We start from the raw sequence: 21418 nt of genomic DNA on the forward strand, positions 1-21418 counted from the left end.
ATTTGCCAACTACTAACTGTGAGCTTTTGAGAAATTTATTTAATGTCTCTGAACCTTAATTTTCTCAGTTGTAAAATGGGGATACTGATGCTTTTCTTTGAGGACTGTGCTAAGGATACAATTCATTAAAAGAACTTAGTACATAGTAAACATTCACAGGTCAGGGTTCAAAGACACTTTTTACCCATATGGGGGTTTTCTGACAAATATGACAGTATAACAGTAAAGTTCAATATCAGTAAGTCCTGAGATTTTTCTTCGTGGTTTTCTCACTGCCTCCTATGCATGTCTTAGACTCTACCACTCGTCACTGAAGTGAGGATCGGGTTACTAAGTCACCTGGTGGATTGTACACAGAGGTATCAGATGTATTACAAAAGCAATTAAAGGAAGCAGCCCAAGTGCCCCTCAGTAGATGAGTGGATAAAAAAGCTGTGGCACATTTACACAGTGGGATACTACTCAGCCTTAAAAAAGAATGAAATCTTACCTTTTGCAACAGCATGGATAGACCTGGAGAGTATTATGCTAAGTGAAATACGCCAGTCAGAGAAAGACAAATACTATTTGATTTCACTTATGTGTGGAAACTAATGGGGAAAAAAATAAACTAACAAACAGAATAGAAACAGACTCATAGATACAGAGAACAGATTAATAGCTGTCAGAGGGCCGGGGGTTCGGGGGCTGGGTGAAAAAGTGAAGGAGATTAAACAAACAAACAAAGAAGGCAATCTCATAGACAGACAACAATATGGTAATTACCAAAGGAAAAGGGGGGTTGGGAGAGACTTAAGAAAGAGGGTAAAATGGTAAAGGAAAAAGACTCGACTTAGGTAGTGACCACACAATACAATATACAGATGATGTATCATAGAATTACACACCTAAAACCTATATAGTTTTATTAACCAATGTCAACCCAATGAATTCAATTAAAAATAAATAAAATGTAAAAAAAAAAGAAGCAATAGAAGAAAAGGTTCGATAACTTACGTCTGATGGAATAGACAAATGGCTTGACAAACTTGATGATATAGTGCAGATCTGGTCTGTGGGTTCGGCCAAGCTGGACTAAGTGATGATCCAGTGGGTAGCTGGCTAACTCTTCTAATTCCTTGTCATTGTATATTGGACCAAATGAAAACACAAATATGGTGTAGCCCTGACACTTGGCTCTCAGAGATACATTTCTTAAGACTTCCTTATCTAAGGGGTTGGTTTCTCCAGCAGATATAACAAAGATAACTTTGTTTTTCCTCGGGTAGGGGGTTCCCTCAAAGACATTGTCAATTGTCCACTGTAGGGCGTGACCAATAAAAACATTTCCATTGAGCTGTTGAAGAGAGTCTTGGAGATGCCGTTTCATTTGGTATATACTACTGTAAGTAACTAGATCGAATTCCAGGTAGACAGGGCATTCTTCAGTGTTGGGCATATAGCCTGGCGGAGAGTAGCTCAGGACTGCCACTCTGTCCCCTAAGGTGGAAGTCAGTGGGTCTGGAGCAATGTGAAAGTAATCAAGCACTGAGGTTATGAAGGCTTTCACTTCCTCAAACTCATCATTTCCGACTCTATGGGAAGCATCGATGAGGAAAGCAACATCCATGTAATATTCTTCAAGAGAGGCATCTCCAGGTTTGCCATTAAAACTGGGTTCTTCTTTTCTGCCATGGTTCTCATGTCCTGCAACAGAATAACTGAGGTCACTCTTTTTAGTCTAAGGATAAATTCAGAACTCCTAGCCAAGGAAGATCAATGCACGGGATGGGGTGTTGCCATGCTTCACTCCCACACCCATGACAGACACCACTAATCAAGTACAGTACTTGTTACAAGGTTCATGTTCCAATTATGTCTTCACACTGTGCATGCAGAGTCATTACCATTCAAAAGGTATTGTCACATGAAAAAAAATGTATTTGCTACCCTATCCCAGATCTTTATCAAAGGATTAATTGATCCTCCAGCTATTTTCATATGTAAGATAAGAAATATGCAGGTATATTTAGTGCCTTCCTGTATAAGACCTTACAGGGGATCGAACCCACAACCTGGGTATGTGCCCTGACCAGGAATCGAACCTGCCACCTTTTGGTGAACTGAATGATGCTCCAACCAACTGAGCCATACCAGCCAGGGCGATGTTCTTGTCATTAAAAAAAAAAAAAAAATCTTTGTTCTCCTTGAGTTTTACTTTGGAGAATTTCCATTGCTACATCTTCAAGTTCACTAAATTTTTCTTTTATCAAATCTAATTTGCCATTAATCCCAGGAGCGTATTGTTTCCTCTTTGACATTGCAGTTTTCATCTCTAAAAATTCTACTCTTTTTTATCTTCCATGTCTCTACTTAACTTTTTAACATCGGGATGTAGTTGTAGTAACTGTTTTAAAATTTTTGTCTGCTAATTCTAACGTTTGTGTCCATTCTGGTTTGGTTTTGAATTATTATGCTCTTGAACATGGGTCATGTCTTCCTGCTTCTTTTTATGCCAAACATTGTGAAATTATAGCTTTTGGATGTGGAATACTTTTATATTCCTATAAATATTCATGTGCTTTGTTTTGAGAGGGAGTCAAGTTACTTGGAAACAATTTGGTCCTTTGGGTCTTTCTGTTATGATTTGTTATGCGAGTCTGGGATGGTGCTTAATTGAAAGATTAATTATTCTCCGCATTGAAGCAAGACCTTCCTAAGTTTTCTCTGAATCTATGAATCATAAGTTTTCCAGTTTCACTGGTGGGGAAAGGCATGATTTCTGGCCCCGTGTAAGCAACTGGCACTATTCCCTAATCCCCCAGCCTCAGGTCAACTCCTCACATATATGTGCTATCAGTACTCTGCTGAATAATTGAGGGGGACCCTCTGCAGAGCTCTGGAGTTCTCTCTCTCTTGCAGTTCTCACCTCTCTGATATTTTGTCCTGTGGATTCTTACCACCTTGGTCTCCCTGGACTTTCAGTTCTGTCTCCTTAACTCAAGGTCTACATTGGGCACCACCTGAATTCTGCCTTCCCGCACCAGGGCCTGGGAACTCTCTCATGGCAATAACCTAGAGCAGTGGTCGGCAAACGCATTAGTCCACAGAGCCAAATATCAACAGTATTTCTTCAAAATAGACTTGCCCAGGCCAAAAACCAACTTCTGCACATGGGCCACGAAGTTTCAATCGCACTGTACGTGCACACCTGCATGTGGTATTTTGTGGAAGAGCCACACTCAAGGAGCCAAAGAGCCACATGTGGCTCGCGAGCCGCAGTTTGCTGACCAGGATCCTAGAGCAACAGAGGGCTCACCTCATTTGTTTCCCATCTCTCAGGGATCCCTGTCTTTCATTTCCTGATGTCCAGTATCTTGAAAACTGCTCTTTCATGTGTGTGTTTTTTCTTTTGGTAATTTCTTTCAGTTGGGAGGTAAATCTAGTTCCTGTTACCCTATCTTGGGCATTTCTAATAGATGATAACTGACCATCTCGTTTGAGATGTTTCTATGTTCTCTTCCTTCTCACAAAGGGCTAAGAACTGGTCATTTATGTACCAGATTTTTCTTTTATCAACACATGTGTAGTAATTGAACAGGATTTTGCATTTCACAAGTATGATTGAAATTTATGGGCCTCTCAGTCCCCATCAGGAACCTAGTTTCGAACTCTTTGAATTTTTGATCAAGATGTAGGTCCCTTATGGTTAAATGACTAAACATAAAACTGGGAGTGCAGAAAAAGCATATAGTTTATGTTCTTGTTTGCTGTGAATTTTAGATAATATACTTTAGCCCTAAAATGTTATCACGAAAAACATTCCTAGAGTTCTTGGCTACAGTGCATTGGGAACTACGAAGATTAGTTAAACGGACCTTTCTGTCATTTTGTTGTATATGATCCTGGCGTTGACTGTTCACTAACTGCTCTCTCTGCAAACGGATCTCCGTTTTCCAACTACAGCGTTTCAGCTTTTTTAAAAAGGCCGATCAACACACTTCGTAAAAACACAAGAAAAAGCATTTCATAAATGTTCTGGTAGAACTGGAAGGGCTGACTTACCAGGTTAGTGAAAAGCTTTTTCACACCTGCCCATACCAGAAATATTACTATGTGCCCCCTCCACTGCCCCAACACTCTCTTTATATGTGAGGAAAATCTCAATCCTTTTCCAAAGTACCCAGCAGAACTATTCTCTAACGAGGTGTATTTCACCTATAAAATTATTTATAGGATTAGCATGAGAATCGAAGAAGCTAAATGTAGATGATTATTTCTTGAAAACTCTAAAATTTAGTCAAGTGTAAGGTGTGATTATTTTACTTTGAGTCTAAATTCATCTCATTTAGGGAGACTGGACCTTCAAAAATACGTTCCTTCAAGGAAACCTGGCAGAAGTAAGAATAAAATATACCCATAGCTCATAACAATTCTGTGTATTTGCTGGAAATGTCACCAAGCCAAATTCCCGTCTTCAGGCCTGAATAATTTCCTCAGAATGGCAGAGGAGAAAGGGCTGGCTCACTTTATTATTGACAAGGCTTGGAAGGAATGAGGAATACAGCTGAATTTCCAGGGAAGTGGCCCCAGAGATTAGTCTAAGTGTGGCCAAGATTTAAGCCACAATGCCAGGTGCACTGCAGGAACGTTAGGGAGGAGTGGGGGTGGAAAGGGAATTTAGGGAGAAGGGAGACTCTATAGGACATAAGCCATTTGGATTGGGATTAAGTGTACTGTTAATTTGCTATGCTGCCTTTCCTGGCATTGGTGGGAAATCTCGAGATATGCATGAGGTATCCAGCTGTCTGCCTTGGAATTTGTCCCCGGGTCAAAAGTAGCCATGTGGTCTCCATAGGTAAGTATATATACAACTGAGGCTGTGTTGTATGTTTCTGTCCATATGAACTGTAGTAGATATTTTTCAAGTTAACCTTCTTTATAAGACTTCTCATGAGGTTGACAATGCTTTCTTTTTTATTTTTACACTTTCTGAGTATTTAATTGAGCATTCGGTTCAATTCAGATCTTATGCTCAGCTCTATACATGGCTCCTCTCATTTCATCTTCCATGCAGCACTATCATGCTGAAGAAGGGATTATCATTCTTCCCATTTTACAGATGAACAAGCTGAGGCTTGGAGAGGTAAGTGACTTGACCAAGAAATTATAGCCTGTAAGTGGCAGGGGCAGAAACTGAACCCCACTCTGTGTAACACCTTCAGAAGAACTGGAGAAATGGTCATCAGATATGAGGAGTACAGACACATTAAGGGAAACATTAACCATCTGATCAAAGGCCCTGGTTTGAAGAATGAGTATCTCAGTCAGTTGCTGTTACTTCTGATTAAAACGACTAGAGAAAGTTTTCTTCCAGAAGCAGGCAATTTATATGAATTAAACAAAATTTGTAATTTTTTTCTTCTCTAGACATTGTAGAGCAGTGGTTATTAGAAGAATCTTTGGAGTTTGAGTCTTGTCTACCATTTGTTAGCTCTGTTCCCCTGCTTAAAAAAAAAAAAGTAATAGGCTACAATCTTATAATGTTTTTGAGAGAATTAAAGCTTGCACAGTGCCTAGCATATCCTATAATAAGTACTCCAGATACATACTCTATAGAGAGAAACAAATAGGAAAGCATCATCTGAAAATCCTACCTGTGATACTATATTTTGCAAATCAGAATTTTCATTAAAAATATATAAAGTCGACTGGGATTAGTGGAACACAACTTACACACATGCATACAAGTGTACACACGCTCTCAGAAACGAGAAAACTCATTCTGTTGTGTTTACTCATGCTTAACTGCAGAGAGGTTGACACACCTCTCCACTTCACATCCCATCCCAGGCCTGTCCTCTCTCCTGTCAGGTGAGGTCACGGGTCAAGCTCTCAGGTGGGGCAGCAAGGTAGGCAGTCACAGGCTGTGTACCTGACTTCATGTCATTGGTTTTATGCCAAAGGGAAATAGAGACACAGGTAAGATTCTCTTTTATTGTATGAGGTCCTCTTTCCCCATCGTCTGAACAAGCAGGAGTAACTCTTAAAATAGATTTCATCCTTTCCCCCAAAGATTTCAAATAAATGTCTTTCCTAGCCTAGAATTTTCCAGGTGGACTTAAGTCTGCAAGACTTACCCTCACCATCTATTTCACACTCTGAAACAACAGTTTGCAGAAGGTACCAGTGTACCCAGAAAAAATGATGCATGCCCGGAGTTATTTACCAGTATACCCAACACCTGGATCTGGCACTTTGGTTTTTATGGCGTTATTCCGTGCTCTGGCCTCTGAATGAGTTTGTAAGCAGATTTTTTAAAATGAAATAAAATTTTAAAAAATTGTACCACCTCTTTGGCCAGTTTTTCTCAATAGTTAGAGTGTTGGCCCATAGACTGAAGGGTCCTGGGCACATACCTCAGTTACAGGTTTAATTCTCAGCTCAGGTCGGGGCACAAGTGAGAGGCAACCAATTGATGCGTCTCTCTCATCTCTCTCTCTCTCTCTCTCTCTCTCTCTCTCTCTCTCTCTCTCTCTCTCTCTCTCTTTCTCTCTCTCTCTCTCTCTCCCCTCCCTTCCACTCTCTCTAAAAATCAATGGAAAAATATCCTTGGGTGAAGATTAACAACAACAATAAAAGAATGCAATCTTGCCATGTGCAACAACATGGATGGATCTTGCAGGCATTATGCTAAGTGAAATAAGTCAGACAGAGAATAAATACTGTATGATCTTCCTTCTTTGTGGAATCTAAAATTAAACAAAATGAAACAACAAGCTCATAGATACAGAGAACAATGTGGTAGTTGCCAGAGGTGGGGGGAATGAGGGTAGGAGAAATAGGTAAAGAGGGTCATAAGTAAATAAATAGATGATAGATAGATAGCTAGATATGGCACATTACTGAGCAGCAGCAACAACAAACAAAAAAAAATCTAATCCAAACAATAAGATAATAAAATGTAGCTATGAGTTTTGACTTAATCATAAAACTCATAATCCACACTCATAATGTTTTCAGAATTTTATGTCAAATATGACGCCAATATTATCTGAGCAGCATGCCAGGAGTATTGGGGGTTGAAGGGAAAGAAATGACGGCACAGCAGTGTCTGGGGGCGAAAGAAGTGTGCAATAACGCATTTTTAGAGTCTAAATGGAACTGTATCTTTGTGACAGTTTTTTAGGACATTCCAAGGCTTTCATGGTTTCCCCAAGTATGGAGTCTGGCAATAAAAAAATAATCTGGCATTTATCTTGCCACAGGAATTCAGGCAGCTGCAGAAGCCCAGATAAATCTAATTTTCATGATTCTTGTGATTTTAATAGCCATTTGCTGAATGAAAACTTTATTTGCTATTAAAGTAGAATTGTATCATATAATATGTAACAATTCTGGAATGGCCATGTGATTCCAATTGTTACAAATAAAATCGGGGTTATGATTTCTCGCTATATTAAGGGCTCAATAATTTCAGAGGCTCAAGGTCAAATGGGGCAAAGGTAGTGATTTCTAGGCACCCTTCTCCTAGAGCTAATCACCTGCTGTTTAAAGTAAGGTATGCAAATATAAGACAGATGACAAAACGTTACTTTCATGAAAAACTTTAAGTTATATTCCTATCAACATCTTATTTTTAAATTAGCAAGCAGAGAAGTGTTCCTGAAGTGGAACCATAGAGGGACCCACAAAATCTAAGACCCACAAAACACACACACACACACACACAACCATAATATAATAAATTCCCATGCAAAAGTAAATGCAACAACCTCAGTACATAGTTTAAAATGAAGAGGAAACTCAGTTTATTCCCCAAAAGAGCCTCAAGATGGTTGAGCTTTCCGAAAGAGTTCATGAAACATGTCATTAAAATTGGACGTGTCCTTGATTCTATTGCCGACCTCCTAGTTTAGAAATGTTTACTGAGGCTATGAAAGCAGGGCATTCAGCTGATGTTCCATGGGTGCCTTAGAAGCGAATTCATTGCATTTCATTCCAGTGCAGATTTCAATGTAGCAGAAGTAAAGATCTACATTCAAGTTCACTACGTGCCAGCAGAATTAGAAGCAAGCTACGAGTTCAACAAGAGGTAAAGAGTTAAATTCACTCATTTATTAAAAGTGACATAAGGACACAGAAAAACCAGCATGAAGCTTGAAGCAACATGTAAAATGTATGACAGGATTATGTGAAAAGTAAGATATGCATCTGACTACAACTATGTAAACCTATCTGCCTGTGAAAAAAAACAAAGCATATATCCACACTACAAACAGCTCAGCTTGTTAAATTGTTTGAGACTCTCTGTATTACAATTTTATATAGTATAACAGTACCTTTATAATGTTTTTTAAATGAGCAGAATCCTGAGGGAATGAAGAAGTGTCTAAAAGGTGTAGGAGCCCTGACTGGTCTGGCTCAGTGGATAGACCGTCGGCCTGTGGACTGAAGGGTCCCAGGTTCGATTCTGGTCAAGGGCATGTACCTTGGTTGTGGGCACATCCCCAGTAGGGGGTGTGCAGGAGGCAGCTGATGGATGTTTCTCTCTCATCGATGTTTCTAACTCTCTATCCCTCTCCCTTCCTCTCGGTAAAAAATCAATAAAATATATTTTAAAAAATAAAAAAATAAAAGGTGTAGGAACCACCAGCCCCTCCATTGGATCTTCTACTTCCAACACTGTGGGGTGTGAAGTTTCTTCTAAAAAAAATGGGGTTTCTCTCACTATTGACAGTTTCTCTGGATAATTCTTTGTCGCAAGGGGCTGTCCTGTGCTTTGTAAAATGCTTAGAGGCATCTGTGGCCTCTAATTTCATCTTCAGGATACAATATAAACTAATGAATTAAAATTAAAATTAGATGAATTAGATGCCAGCAGTGCCTTCCAATTGTGACAACAAAAACCTTCTCCAGACATGGCAATGTGTCTCCTAGGTGCACGCCTGCCCCCCAGGGACTATGTAAGAGATGATCACTAAATACCTTTCCTACTCTAATACCCTATGATTGATTCAAAGTCAAAAGACATACCGGCTTTTTAAAAAGAGCTAATTTGTAGATCAGAATCAGATTAAAGTTAGAAAAAATGTAAAACAGAGCCCTGCAAATTCCCTTGAGCTCAATTCCAGCCTCACTGGAAGAAGAAAGTGTTGGTTCTAATTTCTCAATGAAATTCATTAAAATGAACATCAGTTGAAGTTATCCTAAGGCCTGGGACTGCTTAAAGCCATGAGTAAGCCCAAGGCTGAGTTTGGATTAGTATTTAACATCCATTACAAATTATCCTGTCCTTCTTTAATCCTGAAAATAGACTGAATGTATTTTAAATACTGTTAACATAGCATCTTTGATGAAAGTGCTAGGTTTGCCACTGGCTCAACAATTGCAATTTAATTAGAATTAAACCATCCAATTTTCATTACATAATTCCAAAGAGCTAAGTGTATGCCATTGGTAAGTAAGTAGGAGGGGCAGAATTTTCCAAGGAATTTTTATATTGCAGATATCATGGTTAAAATGCACAGTAGTATCTCCAGCTAATCTCTATATCTTTTTATCTTAAAAAGTGTTTTATTAGATAGATATTTGGATGGATGGATGGATGGATGGATGGAGGGAGGGAGGGAGGGAGGGATGGATGGATGGATGGAGGGAGGGAGGGAGGGATGGATGGATGGATGGATGGATGGATGTTCAGTGGCCTTGTATAAGTAAAATCATATTATAAGCCAGTGCACCTGGAACCCTTTGGAAACAAATCCTCCCTTCTGTTCTGTGATACTAGATACCCAATTGCTTTCAGGTCCATTGGGAACAGAACAAATGTGGCACACCAAAGTAGCCTGTACCAGAATCACATGTGCTGCTTGTTAAAACTCAGATTGCTGGGCCTCCTGCCCGAGTTTCTGAGTCAGTAGGTCTGGGATGAGCACTGAGAATCTGCATTTCTAGTGAGTTCCCAGGTGACGCTGATGTTGGTGGTTCAGGGCCCGCACTCTGTGAGTCCTTGGGATAGTGGATTTCAAACCTGAAATAATACAAAACTCACCTATGGTGGGTTTAAAGCTTGTAGCTTTCCCCTTGCCACTCACACCTCTACATATGAAGCAGTATTTCTGAGGAAGCTTAAATATCTGTGCTGACAAAGGACTTCCATTCCAGGTAATTTTGATACTGATTGTCCTCAAGCTGCTCAGAAAAGGTGATGGCACTGAAGATGAACTTGTAAATCAAAGCAGATAAGAGACAGAGAGCAAGAGAGGCATAGGCAGAAAGATAGTGGTTGAGTTTCTTATTAAAGAGGGTGATGTAGCCGAAACCGGTTTGGCTCAGTGGATAGAGCATCGGCCTGTGGACTGAAAGGTCCCAGGTTCGATTCCGGTCAAGGGCATGTACCTTGATTGCGGGCACATCCCCAGTAGGGGGTGTGCAGGAGGCAGCTGATGGATGTTTCTCTCTCATCGATGTTTCTAACTCTCTATCCCTCTCCCTTCCTCTCTGTAAAAAATCAATAAAATATATATTTTTTTAAAAAGAGGGTAATGTACCAACTCATTGCCAGACCACAAAACTCTAGGAACTCTATACATTTCTTAAATGGTTGTGATTCCTGACATTCCCTCAAAACTCTCAGCTCAAGGGCAGAAAGATCAGCCATCAGCCGTAAGAATCAGATTTACACCATGGAATACTAGGCAGCAGTAAAAAAGAAGGTTCTCTTACCCTTTGGGACAGCATGGAGGGACCTGGAGAGTATTGTGCTAAGCAAAATAAGCTGGTCAGAGAAAGACAAGTATCACATGATCTCACTCACATGTGGAATCTAATGAACAAAATAAACTGATGAACAAAATAATTCTGGAGACAAAAGCATGGAACAGATTATGGAATCTCAGAGGGAAGGTGGAGGTGGGTGGGTGGGAAAAGATCAATCAAAGAACTTGTATGCATATATGCATAACCCATGGACACAGACACTAGGGTGGACAAAGCCTGGGGCTGGGGTGGGGACAGGCTAGAAGGGTTCAATGGTGGATGAAAAAGGGGACATATGTAATACTTCCAACAATAAAGATTTAATTTACTAGGTGTATCGGTTAATAATGCGGATTTTGTAATCAAAGAAAACACGATAATTTCAAGAGAAACATCAAAAGTGCTTTATTCAAGGTATTGTCCATTGCTAGCTACCCATTTCCCCATCTTTCAGGTAATTTGTGGACACTGTCCCAATAGAACTTTTCTTGTTTTGAGGCAAATAATTCAGAGAACCAATTTTCCACTTCTTCATACGTTTTGAAGTGCTGCTCAGAAAGTGCATGTGTCATTCATCGGAACAAGTGGTCATCTGAAGGAGCAAGGTCTGGTGAATACAGCGGGTGGGTTAATACTTCCCAGGCAAGATCTTTTAATGTGTCTTTAACTAGGTTTGAAGTGTGTGATGGTGCGTCATCATGAAGCAAAATTACTTTGCCGTGTCTTCTGGCCCATTCTGGTCATTTTACAATCAAAGCGTGGTTCAAATTGACCTAGACATTCTTTATCTTTCACATCGAAATCATCACTTTTAAAGCACTTAAACCAGTGTTCACAAGTATGTTGAAATGGAGGATGTTCACCAGAAGCTTCCCGAAGTATACAAGAACTTTCAGCAGCACTTTTCTTCAAAATAAAGTAATAAATTAAAACTTCCCGCAAATGCTCTTTTTTTGGCACAAAATTTGACATTTTTAAGTGTAAAAATATCTATGATGTTAGCACCTTCAGAAAATTTGACATATGAAGTTTTGAAGCTTGTTGTCAATATAACAAAATAGCATAATATCAAATTGCATATATATCAACATATGTGTAACTCCATCTTATTGGAAAAAATCCGCATTATTAACCGGTACACCTAGTAAAAAAAAAGGATCAGATTATAAATGAGTAACAAGCACAACCTCTGGAGGTGCTTATGAAAACTATCAACCTTTTATTTGTGCAATACATCTGGAACGTAACAATGCTCAACTCTTAACGAGTGAATAAAATATCTGAACCACAATGTACTCTCCATGAAGATGGCACGTTACACAGGAAGTTCTCAGTAGATTTTAGCAACTGGGCAAAGGTGATTTTTTTTAAAAGGAATAGCACAAAGTCCCTAGACAACACTTATGATCTGAAACTAAGATTTATTTTAAAGGATAAAAAAATGTATATTATCCTTAGATCTGAGACTCACTGTTCCCAGCCTATCAGAACCTGACATAATACTCACGGAACTCCTAGCTCACTTTAACCTGGGAGAAACTGGGTGGAGACGGAGTAACTGACCATTTATATTTTCTCTTACTAAAACCATGCAAAATTATTTCTTCAGCCAAATTGGTTCTTATGCTAAACTATGAGTATCTTGATTCCCAGACATCTGAAAAGCCAAATGAAAAATCTTCCTATTATCACTGAACAATGCTCATTAAGGATGGCTGCAAAGATGAATTTCTTTTCCTTTCTTAAACAGCCAGTTACATATGTGTCCCCTAAAAAGATTCACATTTCTGGATTATTGGACTTTAGAATGCTTACCTCTAACAAGATTCTCACAAATGACAGTTTGTTATCTTAACACAGCCCAAAACACTTCCCTCGTTTGCCTCTTTTTAAATTAAACCATAATAAATTCCTGTGCCTTGAAGGCTGTTGTTACTCCCTTATCATTAAAATAAACACTCCAAATTAACTACATCCCTTAAAAAGAATATTTTATTCTCTTCTTTAAGCTATCTCTATATGACATTAAAAATTTTTTTAACTGAAAATACACACACTCAAGTACCTTAAAGCCATGTACTACATACATTCAGGTTTAATGCATTACCTCTTTAAAAATATTTTTTTTCCATTTATTTCAAAGAGGAAGGGTGAGGAGGAGAGAGAGAGAAACATTAATGATGAGAGAGAATCATCGATCAGCTGCCTCCTGCACACCCCAAATTGGAGATCGAGCCCACAACTCTGGCATGTGCCCTGACAGAGAATCAAACCATGACTTCCTGATTCATAGGTCGACACTCAACCACTGAGCCATGCCAGCCAGGCTGCATTACCTCTTTTTTAAATCTTATTTTTCAACTAATGATTGATTGGCTCTTTTATTCTTAATTCTAGCTTCTTTTATGTAAATGTATTCCTTTACAGAATGTTGAACTTTTTAAAAAATAAAGTTCAAATGTTCATACTTCAGAAATAGTGGGACAAGGTAGGGACATTGGTGTCGAATCTGAATAAAAGAAAATGTATCTAAGGAAGCTACTAAGAAACAAATATTATTTATCCTCATAAATAATTGGCATGCAATTGGCCCCTTTTTAAAATTTAAATATTATAACAGCACACATGATACTTATGACATAATGCATTCTGGTCAAAGGAGCACTTTGGGAGATTCTACTTGCAAAGATGGGATGGCTGAACAGTCTATTTAGAATGTCGTCCTTTTTCGCGGAAATATTAATATCCTATATATCTGATTTATTTTAAATTATTAAATCCTGACAAAAGGTATTGCTGCTTTGCCATTCAAATGTATAGAGGAGGCAGTGGGAGGGTTTATGCTTTTTCATTTCTAGGTCTCTCAAAAATAACTCATACAAAGTAATGCAATCACTAATTCTGGGGCACTAGCCAGGCCAACTTTTAAAGTCATTTTTCCTTTGCTTTGTTGTCCTCTATATTACCTCTTTCTACGTCGCACTAACCTAAGTTGTGGAATCCAGAAAGACCTTAAATTTGAAAAGAATGTCAGGGACAAGCCCAGTTGGTGTGGCTCAGTTGATTGAGCGTTGTCTCCTGCACTGGGAAGTTGAGGGTTTGATTTCCGGTCAGGGCACATGCCCGGGTTGCAGGCTTGATCCCCAGTAGGGGGCATGCAGGAGGCAGCTGATCTCTCATTGATGTTTCTATCTCTCTCTCCCTCTCCCTTCCTCTCTCTGAAATCAATAAACACATTATTAAAAAAAGAATATCAGGGAAATTACTTATAGTTTACAGTAGCAACTTCCTTAGCAGGGCCTGTCACCATTTAAATCTTTACTTTCAATAAAAGGAGTAGTTGTAGCTACCACTTTGAACTTGGAAAAATGTTGCTTTAGATACCTGCCTTAATGTATTTGATTCTCTATTATTGCTAAAAGACAAGGACCAGTTATCTATAAATTTCCATTGTAACTTTTCATTTCCTTACCAGAAGTGAGACTTGCAATTTCTTCAGAATCCTGATCTTCATACTTAGTCATTAATTTTGGTGGCATAAACATTTGGTTTAGAATGTGAACCAAATGGTCATCCAATATAAAAGATGTGTCTCCCCCAGCATTTAATTCCTGGTTGATGAAGCTATTCTCTTCTGAAGGACTGTCATGTGGCACAGCAGTAAATCTGGAAGATAAAATGGAAAGTCTTAGGTAAATCTAGAAAACTTTGGGGAATGCAAATAAAATATCACAACAATTTAATATAGCTATTTAATTATATCTTGGGGAAAAAAAGAGTGGTAAAAATCTAAATTCTTTTCAATCATATAGTCCATGAAGATTCATTATGCTTATTATTTTAAAAAAGTATAAACTGGTAAATTTTTAAATTACCATTTATCTTTTCTTTCCCACAATCTGCTTATAGCCTATGAAATACTACTTTGGAATAAACCAAGTCTGATTTGCCACAGAGTTTTAGATAAATGACAAGAAGGTCAATCACAGGTTATTTGTAACAACCAAATAGTGTGTTTCATATTCATATCAATCACCATAGAAAATATAAAAATAGTCATTTAATTTACCAAGAACTGCTCTGAGAAGAATGAGGCTATATAAAACATATCTCATTGACATTATGTTTCTTAAAATAGTCTCTACATTTTTATTCTTAGGTGATTAAGAGTTCCCTAGGATAATTTGAGAATATTTTTTATTTAGATGATGATAGAAAACATATTCAATGTAAGTTTGCTCTTATTTCATTCATGTAAATAAATTATGTAATCACAATGTCCAGGTTTACATTTGTTTTTCATACTGGGGTTTGGCACCCGCCAGTATTACTTTAACCATTGAAAGTTAATGAAGAAAAGAAAAAAAAGTCAGACATAATACATGAATAATACATTCATATCAAGTAAAAGCCAAATAATGCCATAACACACAGTTAGGAGTGATCATTGTGGCAGCGTGCATCATATTTTGCCAATATGTATGATATGTTTTTAATTTTCAGGAATTCTATTTTGGCAAAGTAGACTCATCAGTTAAATTAGTGTTTTAAATTTGTGTCTTGTTGAGTTTACTTGGGTTTGATGCAAAAAATTTGTTTTGGTCTGATAGTTGCATAAGAACTATAAGCATATGGTGTTTGCACCTAGATTTATGTTTGTTTGTACATGTTAAAATAACATTATAATATTTTATTTGTCAGTTCTGTAAGACTTGATTTTCCTTTAAATGACTTTATGACTTAATTAATGCTGGGAAACACTGCTTTACATGACATCAATTTTATATTGCCTTTCAGAAGGTGTTGGATGTTGGACACTCCTTGCTAAACTAACAACTAAATGAAATCTAATTTTAGAGGAACATGAACTTGCATGAATTCTGAGGAACCTACATATTGCCATTTTGCTTCTGTAAGAGACCTTATCTGTTCTGAGAAGCTCTTTGCTTAACTGCCTCTGAGAGGACGGAGTAATTATGGCCTGAAATTTGAGCTTTTGTAAGACTGCATTCAGGGATCCCAGCACAGGCAAGTATAGAGAAAAGCAGAGAGCAACCCAATGGGCCACACTTGTTGTGTCTGAGGTTCAAGTTTCATTCAGATTAATTATTTATATTTTTATTTAGGATACAATTTTAAGGAAAATTATTTACATGTGCAGCTATATTGTGAGCTCTTTTCTGTTTACTGTTGAGGATGAAGCCATGAAGCATTCTGACTCAGACTTCAGTGAGACATTGGGATAAACTGTACTAAGTGTCTCAGCAGATGTCTAAAAAGGTACAAACAAGGAGGAATTATGGATTTTGATTGAAAGTAAAGATGGACTCCAAGTGGAGACAGTTTCAGTTAGGGCTATGAAAGATGGGTGGGGGTCTTACTGGCAGGAATGGGGTCCTCGGCAGCATGACCAGAGGCCCAGGGGGATGGATCAACAGCTCACACAAGGCAGGTGAGAGACCCGTGTGGCCAGAACCCAGCGCTCGTGGTGGGACAGATGGGCAGTGAGGTTGAGGTGGATTGAGGCTCAATTGTGGTTTCTATTCTGGGCTAAATTTCAATGTGGGCATTGCTGAGGAAACCATGCATTTAAAGGCAAACTTGTAATAAAGCTCATGAGGATGTTATAGGAACATCAATCCAGGAAGCAGGCTTGATGTGGAACTTTTGCTACAGAAAATGAGATGCATGAAAAGCCTTTACTTCAAGGACCTTATTAGCTTCCTCACCCTAATAACCTGCCATCAGCCAGTTATACCCCGTCAGTCCATTAACAGTCACTTGTAAACATAAGAGCTTTCTGACTCACAAGAGACCGCTGTCTTGATTATCCTCTGCTTGTGAATTGATGAGTCTACAGGCATTCTCAAGCCCTGGCGGCGGGTACTGATTGAATCCTCCTATTGAGAGAGCAGAGTTATAGTTAGATTTTTAAACAAGAAATTGCGTGTGCTAGGTAAAGAGAATCCCAGCAGGAATCTTCTTGAGACAATAAATGTCACTAATATATTTCAGCAAAATTTGGCTGGGGTGAAAACAGAATATAGGAGCAACCAGAAATAGCATTCAAAACTTGATGTTAGAGTGTTTGTCAGTCAAAGAATGATCAAGGGTCAGGGAAAACAGACTTCCTCAAATTGCTCATTGAAGGGTTCATTGAGATGCAGAGACCCATGACTTCCATACGCTCGGGCTCACATAATATAAGAGGAATTTTATTCTGACTCTATAAAGCTTCTTTACTTTGCTAACAAATCAAATACAGAAAATGTAATATTTCATTGCTATTTCTGTGCTTCTGCACCAATTAACACGGATTTCTAGGAAGAAAGAAACCCCAGAAAGGGCTTTAACTTACTGACCTAAATAAATCCTTTGATGCCCTCCCCATTGTTGTTCTACAAGCTATGAAATATTGAGGAGTATATCATTCCCCCCTCATTCAGGAAAACATATAGTTTTTAGTGAAAAGAGGCCTTTGACCATTGAATGGTCCAAGACTCCATGAAAATATCTCAGATAATGTTTTTGGTTTTATACCAATCATATTTCTCTGGTTCTAAGATAAGCATTTTTTTTTTCTATTTCTCTGAAATGAGACTATGTCTTCTAATCAATTGCACTTGACAGTTGCTGTGAATGAGGCGGAATTGCAAGGCAGTTATTGTCTGTGCATATGGGAACAGCAAACATGCCAGCATCGAAACCTGTAGAACTGGTGTCAGTGGTTTTAAAAAGTTCCCAGAAGTATTAGGAGAGGAGTCTTTTAACCCCTACAAACCCAGTGGTTATAGAAGGCAGTGAACTGGATGCTTAACTACGTTCCTCTGGTGGGAGTCAAATGAAAGCAAGCTCGACATAATTGTAAGGCCACGCACGAGCCCAGCAAGACCAGCTCTGAGTTATTTATAGTCTTTTAAAAGTGCTGCATCACCATCAATCTTGATGGCATGAAGAACAATATTCAATGGGAAAAGGTGGTTATTAGTAACTCTGAGTGAAGAAATCACTCACTTGGGTCAAATTGTGAATATGAAGTTTTAGGGATGCCTTCACCAGTCATGGCACGAGTGCTACATGGTAGTCTAAAATAACTCTTCTAATTATTATTTAATAAAACACTCTAAAAGGAAAGTTAGTATCAGCATTTAATTGGAAGCATTTTTCTATAGTTTTACGTAATAGAATGATGTATCATCCTCTGATGAAGGCATTCAGAGTTAGAGAAATAACATGATATTCCCAAGTGGGCAATTATCTGCTTCTTCAATCGAACGTGAGGCAAAGGAGAAAGGTGACGCCCTCTGCAATGAGGAGTGAACTCTCCAGATCCTGTCACTGCGGTGGTGCCGGACGTTCCTTGAACACCAGGGCAACTGTGGAATTCTAGGATGGTGGCATTGGTTCCAGCAGAACCTAACTCTGAACCTGTCAGATTCCCAGAGAGAACAGGTTCCGCTCCAATTCTCTGAGATCCTCTACAGCAGTGGTTCTCAACCTTCCTAATGCTGCGACCCTTTAATACAGTTCCTCATGTTGTGGTGACCCCCAACCATAAAATTACTTTTGTTGCTACTTCATAACTGTAATTTTGCTACTGTGATGAATCGTAATGTAAATATCTGATATGCAGGATGTATTTTCATTGTTACAAGTTGAACATAATTAAAGCATAGTGATTAATCACAAAAACAATATGTAATTATATATGTGTTTTCCGATGGTCTTAGGCGACCCCTGTGAAAGGGTCGTTCAGCCCCCAAAGGGGTCGCGACCCAAAGGTTGAGAACCGCTGCTCTAGAGCAATTTCTCAAGCTCAGTGCTATTGCCCTTTGGGGCTGGATCATTCTTTGCTGCCGGGGCTTGGGAGAGGCCCTGTGCATTGTAGGATGTTTAGCAAATCCCTGGCCCCGACCCACCAGATACCAGCAGCATTCTCTCCCTCAGCTGTGACAACCAAACATGTCTACAGACATTTACAAATGTGCTCTGAGGGCAAAATTCTCCTCAGCTGAGAAGCACTGCTGTAGAAAAAGTGTTTCTCAAACCACTTGTGGTGAAGGACAAGGCATTTTTATTTCTAATCCTTTGGAGACTGATACTTCTGGTTACCTTGTACAATAAGACAGCGTCCACTGTTCATGCGCTTGCATGCCGTGTCTTGTCAAATCGCTTTAACATTTCCTAGATGCTTCCTCTCAGTTTCTGTATCTCTCCCTTCACAGCTCAGTCTGTGAACTCGCACCCATCCAGGGGTGACACTGAAGTGCATTGGCCCAGAACCTTGCTCCTCAAAGTGTCATTCTGGGACCAGAGTATTGTCATAAGTGGGGACGCTGTTAGAGATGCAGAATCTCAGCCTCCGCCCTGGACATACTGAATCAGAACCTGCATTTCAGCAGCCATGTGTTGTATGCTCACACGCCTGGGGAGCAGCACAGGGCTGTGCTGTCTTTACACCCTCATACAGGTCTCCAGGGAGGGCCAAGGTTGGAAATAAACCTGGGGTAGCAGAGAAAACTTTTATTTAAGTGCTCATCCTGGAGACCATCTGAGAGTGGCTAAAATCCCTTTAGGTTGAGGGAGTGTGGCTCAGGAGACCTCCAGTAACCCTGTGTTTTCTAAAGTGCTGAGATTGGGGCTAAAAGACATTGTATCATGAAAAAGGGAGGTCCCACCACATTATGACCAGGATATAAACAGGGTATAATCATGTGTCCTATCCCTCTCTCCAACTCACCGAAAGGCTAATTCATATATTTGGGTTAGTTGTAGATACAAAAACATGTTATCTTATGTTATCAACACTATTAACCAAGTAATTTGTTAAAACAAACAGGAAAAACAAAAGAATGACTCACGTCGGATGGAGTACACAAATGGCTTTAAAAACTTCACAATATAATCCAGATCTGGTTTGTGAATTCTCCCAAGCTGTATCAGATGGTGATCAAGTGGGTAGCTGGCTAACTCTTCCATGTTGTCCTCATGTGGAGAGCCCAGGGAAATCACAAATATGGCATAGCCTTGGCACTGGGCTCTCAGAGCCATCTTCTTTAACAATTCTTTTCTCTCATGATTTTCTCCAGCTGAGATCACAAAGATGACCTTATGTTTTCTCAGGTTGGGTGCTCCTGGGAAGAGATTCTCCATGGTCCACAGCAGGGCATGGCCAATGGTGGCTTCTCCATTTAGCTGCTGGAGGGAATTCTGGATGTGGTTCTTCATTAGGACTTGGCTGTTATAAGTTGTAAATGCAAACTCTGTTTTTACTGCACCCTTCTTTCCCCTAGAACTATCCCAAGGAGAATAGCTCAACAGGGCAATCCTGTCACCAGAGCCTGAGATTAAAGGGTCTGAAGCAATGTCGAAGTTGTCAAGCATTGAGCTCACCAAGTCTTTCATAACCTTAAACTCACCACTTGCTGTATTCTGAGAATTGTCTAAGAGGAAGGCTACATCCATGTGAGAATTTTCAGGCAAAATAACCTCTTTGGTGCAAGCATTTGGAAAACATTTATCTGAAAAATACATAGAGAGACTCATCAATGTTCAATGTTGGCACAAGACTGTTGTTTGAGATCTTCAAGTGACTCGGTGACTGATTACCAAGAATTAATAATTTGACCAACACTTCTTCAATCTCACATCATTTAAGTTAATGAGGACTTTTCTTTCTTTTTAAAAATATTATCTTTATTCTTATTTATTTTTAATTTATCTTTATTGTTGAAAGTATTACAGATGTCCCCCTTTTTCCCCTATTGACCCCTTCATCCTGCCCCCCTCCCCTCAGGCTTTCATCTCACTATTGTCTGTGACCAAAGAGCTATGCATATGCGCATGTAAATTCTTTGGTTAATCTCTTACCCACACCCTCCCGCACCTTCTCTCTGAACTAAATCAGTCTGTTGTATGCTTCAATGTCTTTGGGTCTATTTTGTTCATCAGTTTATTTTGTTTAATGAGGTATTTTCAATGTCCCAATATTTCTGTAGCAACTAGCAGACAAATGGGAAGGTCTTGTTAAAAGCAGGTGTGGGTAGCATATATACTTGAAATGTATGAGTCATTTAAAACTCAGAAAATATTTTCAATATTTTAGAGGCTTTTGATACAAACTATCAAACTGTCCACAAGAAAAGCCATATCAATTGGAATAATCTTCTAAACCAATTTTCACTTTCTTTGGAAACTGCAAATATTACAGAGATTGAAACCCTGATATATGGTGTTGGAAAACTGGAAAATTTAAAACGAAATTTGCAAGAAAAATAGAAATCTCTGATAAAGTCATTCATATTTAATAACTCATCCAGAGGGCATTTAAGTGTTTCAGCACAATAAATTCTTCTCACTGGTCTTACCATAGCAAAGGGTACAACGCTGAAGTCTTTCTAATGGTTCATGGTCCCCACTTGAAGGAGCTGGAATCACCTGGAATGTTCCAGTGTTGTCAAACTGCATTGAAAAAAAAAAGAATATGCTTATTTGCTCACTTTTTTTTTAGTTATTAGAAAGCCATTATACACCCACTTAAAAGATTAATTTGAAAAACACCCAATCAATTACCATTACTTTTTTTATAACCTTTTGCTCTATCCAATGCATTTTTAAACACACACACACACACACACACACACACACACGTAAAGACACACACTCCCCTTTATCCTAA

General features: G+C 38.9%; 1 protein-coding gene across 1 annotated transcript in view; it reads right to left on the reverse strand.

The window, feature by feature from the left end:
* Positions 1–21418, reverse strand: part of COL6A5 (collagen type VI alpha 5 chain) — a gene marked incomplete at both ends in the record, with an annotated part of 85408 nt that overhangs the window by 8959 nt on the left and 55031 nt on the right. Inside the window, 5 exons of the mRNA XM_081105524.1 lie at positions 997–1686; positions 14213–14406; positions 16550–16640; positions 19602–20261; positions 21108–21201. Of these exons, the coding sequence (XP_080961650.1) occupies positions 997–1686; positions 14213–14406; positions 16550–16640; positions 19602–20261; positions 21108–21201 (1729 nt within the window). The remainder of the gene's footprint in view (positions 1–996; positions 1687–14212; positions 14407–16549; positions 16641–19601; positions 20262–21107; positions 21202–21418) is intronic.

The sequence above is a fragment of the Myotis nattereri genome (assembly GCF_964212035.1).
Source record: "Myotis nattereri genome assembly, chromosome: 14".
NCBI lineage: Eukaryota > Metazoa > Chordata > Mammalia > Chiroptera > Vespertilionidae > Myotis > Myotis nattereri.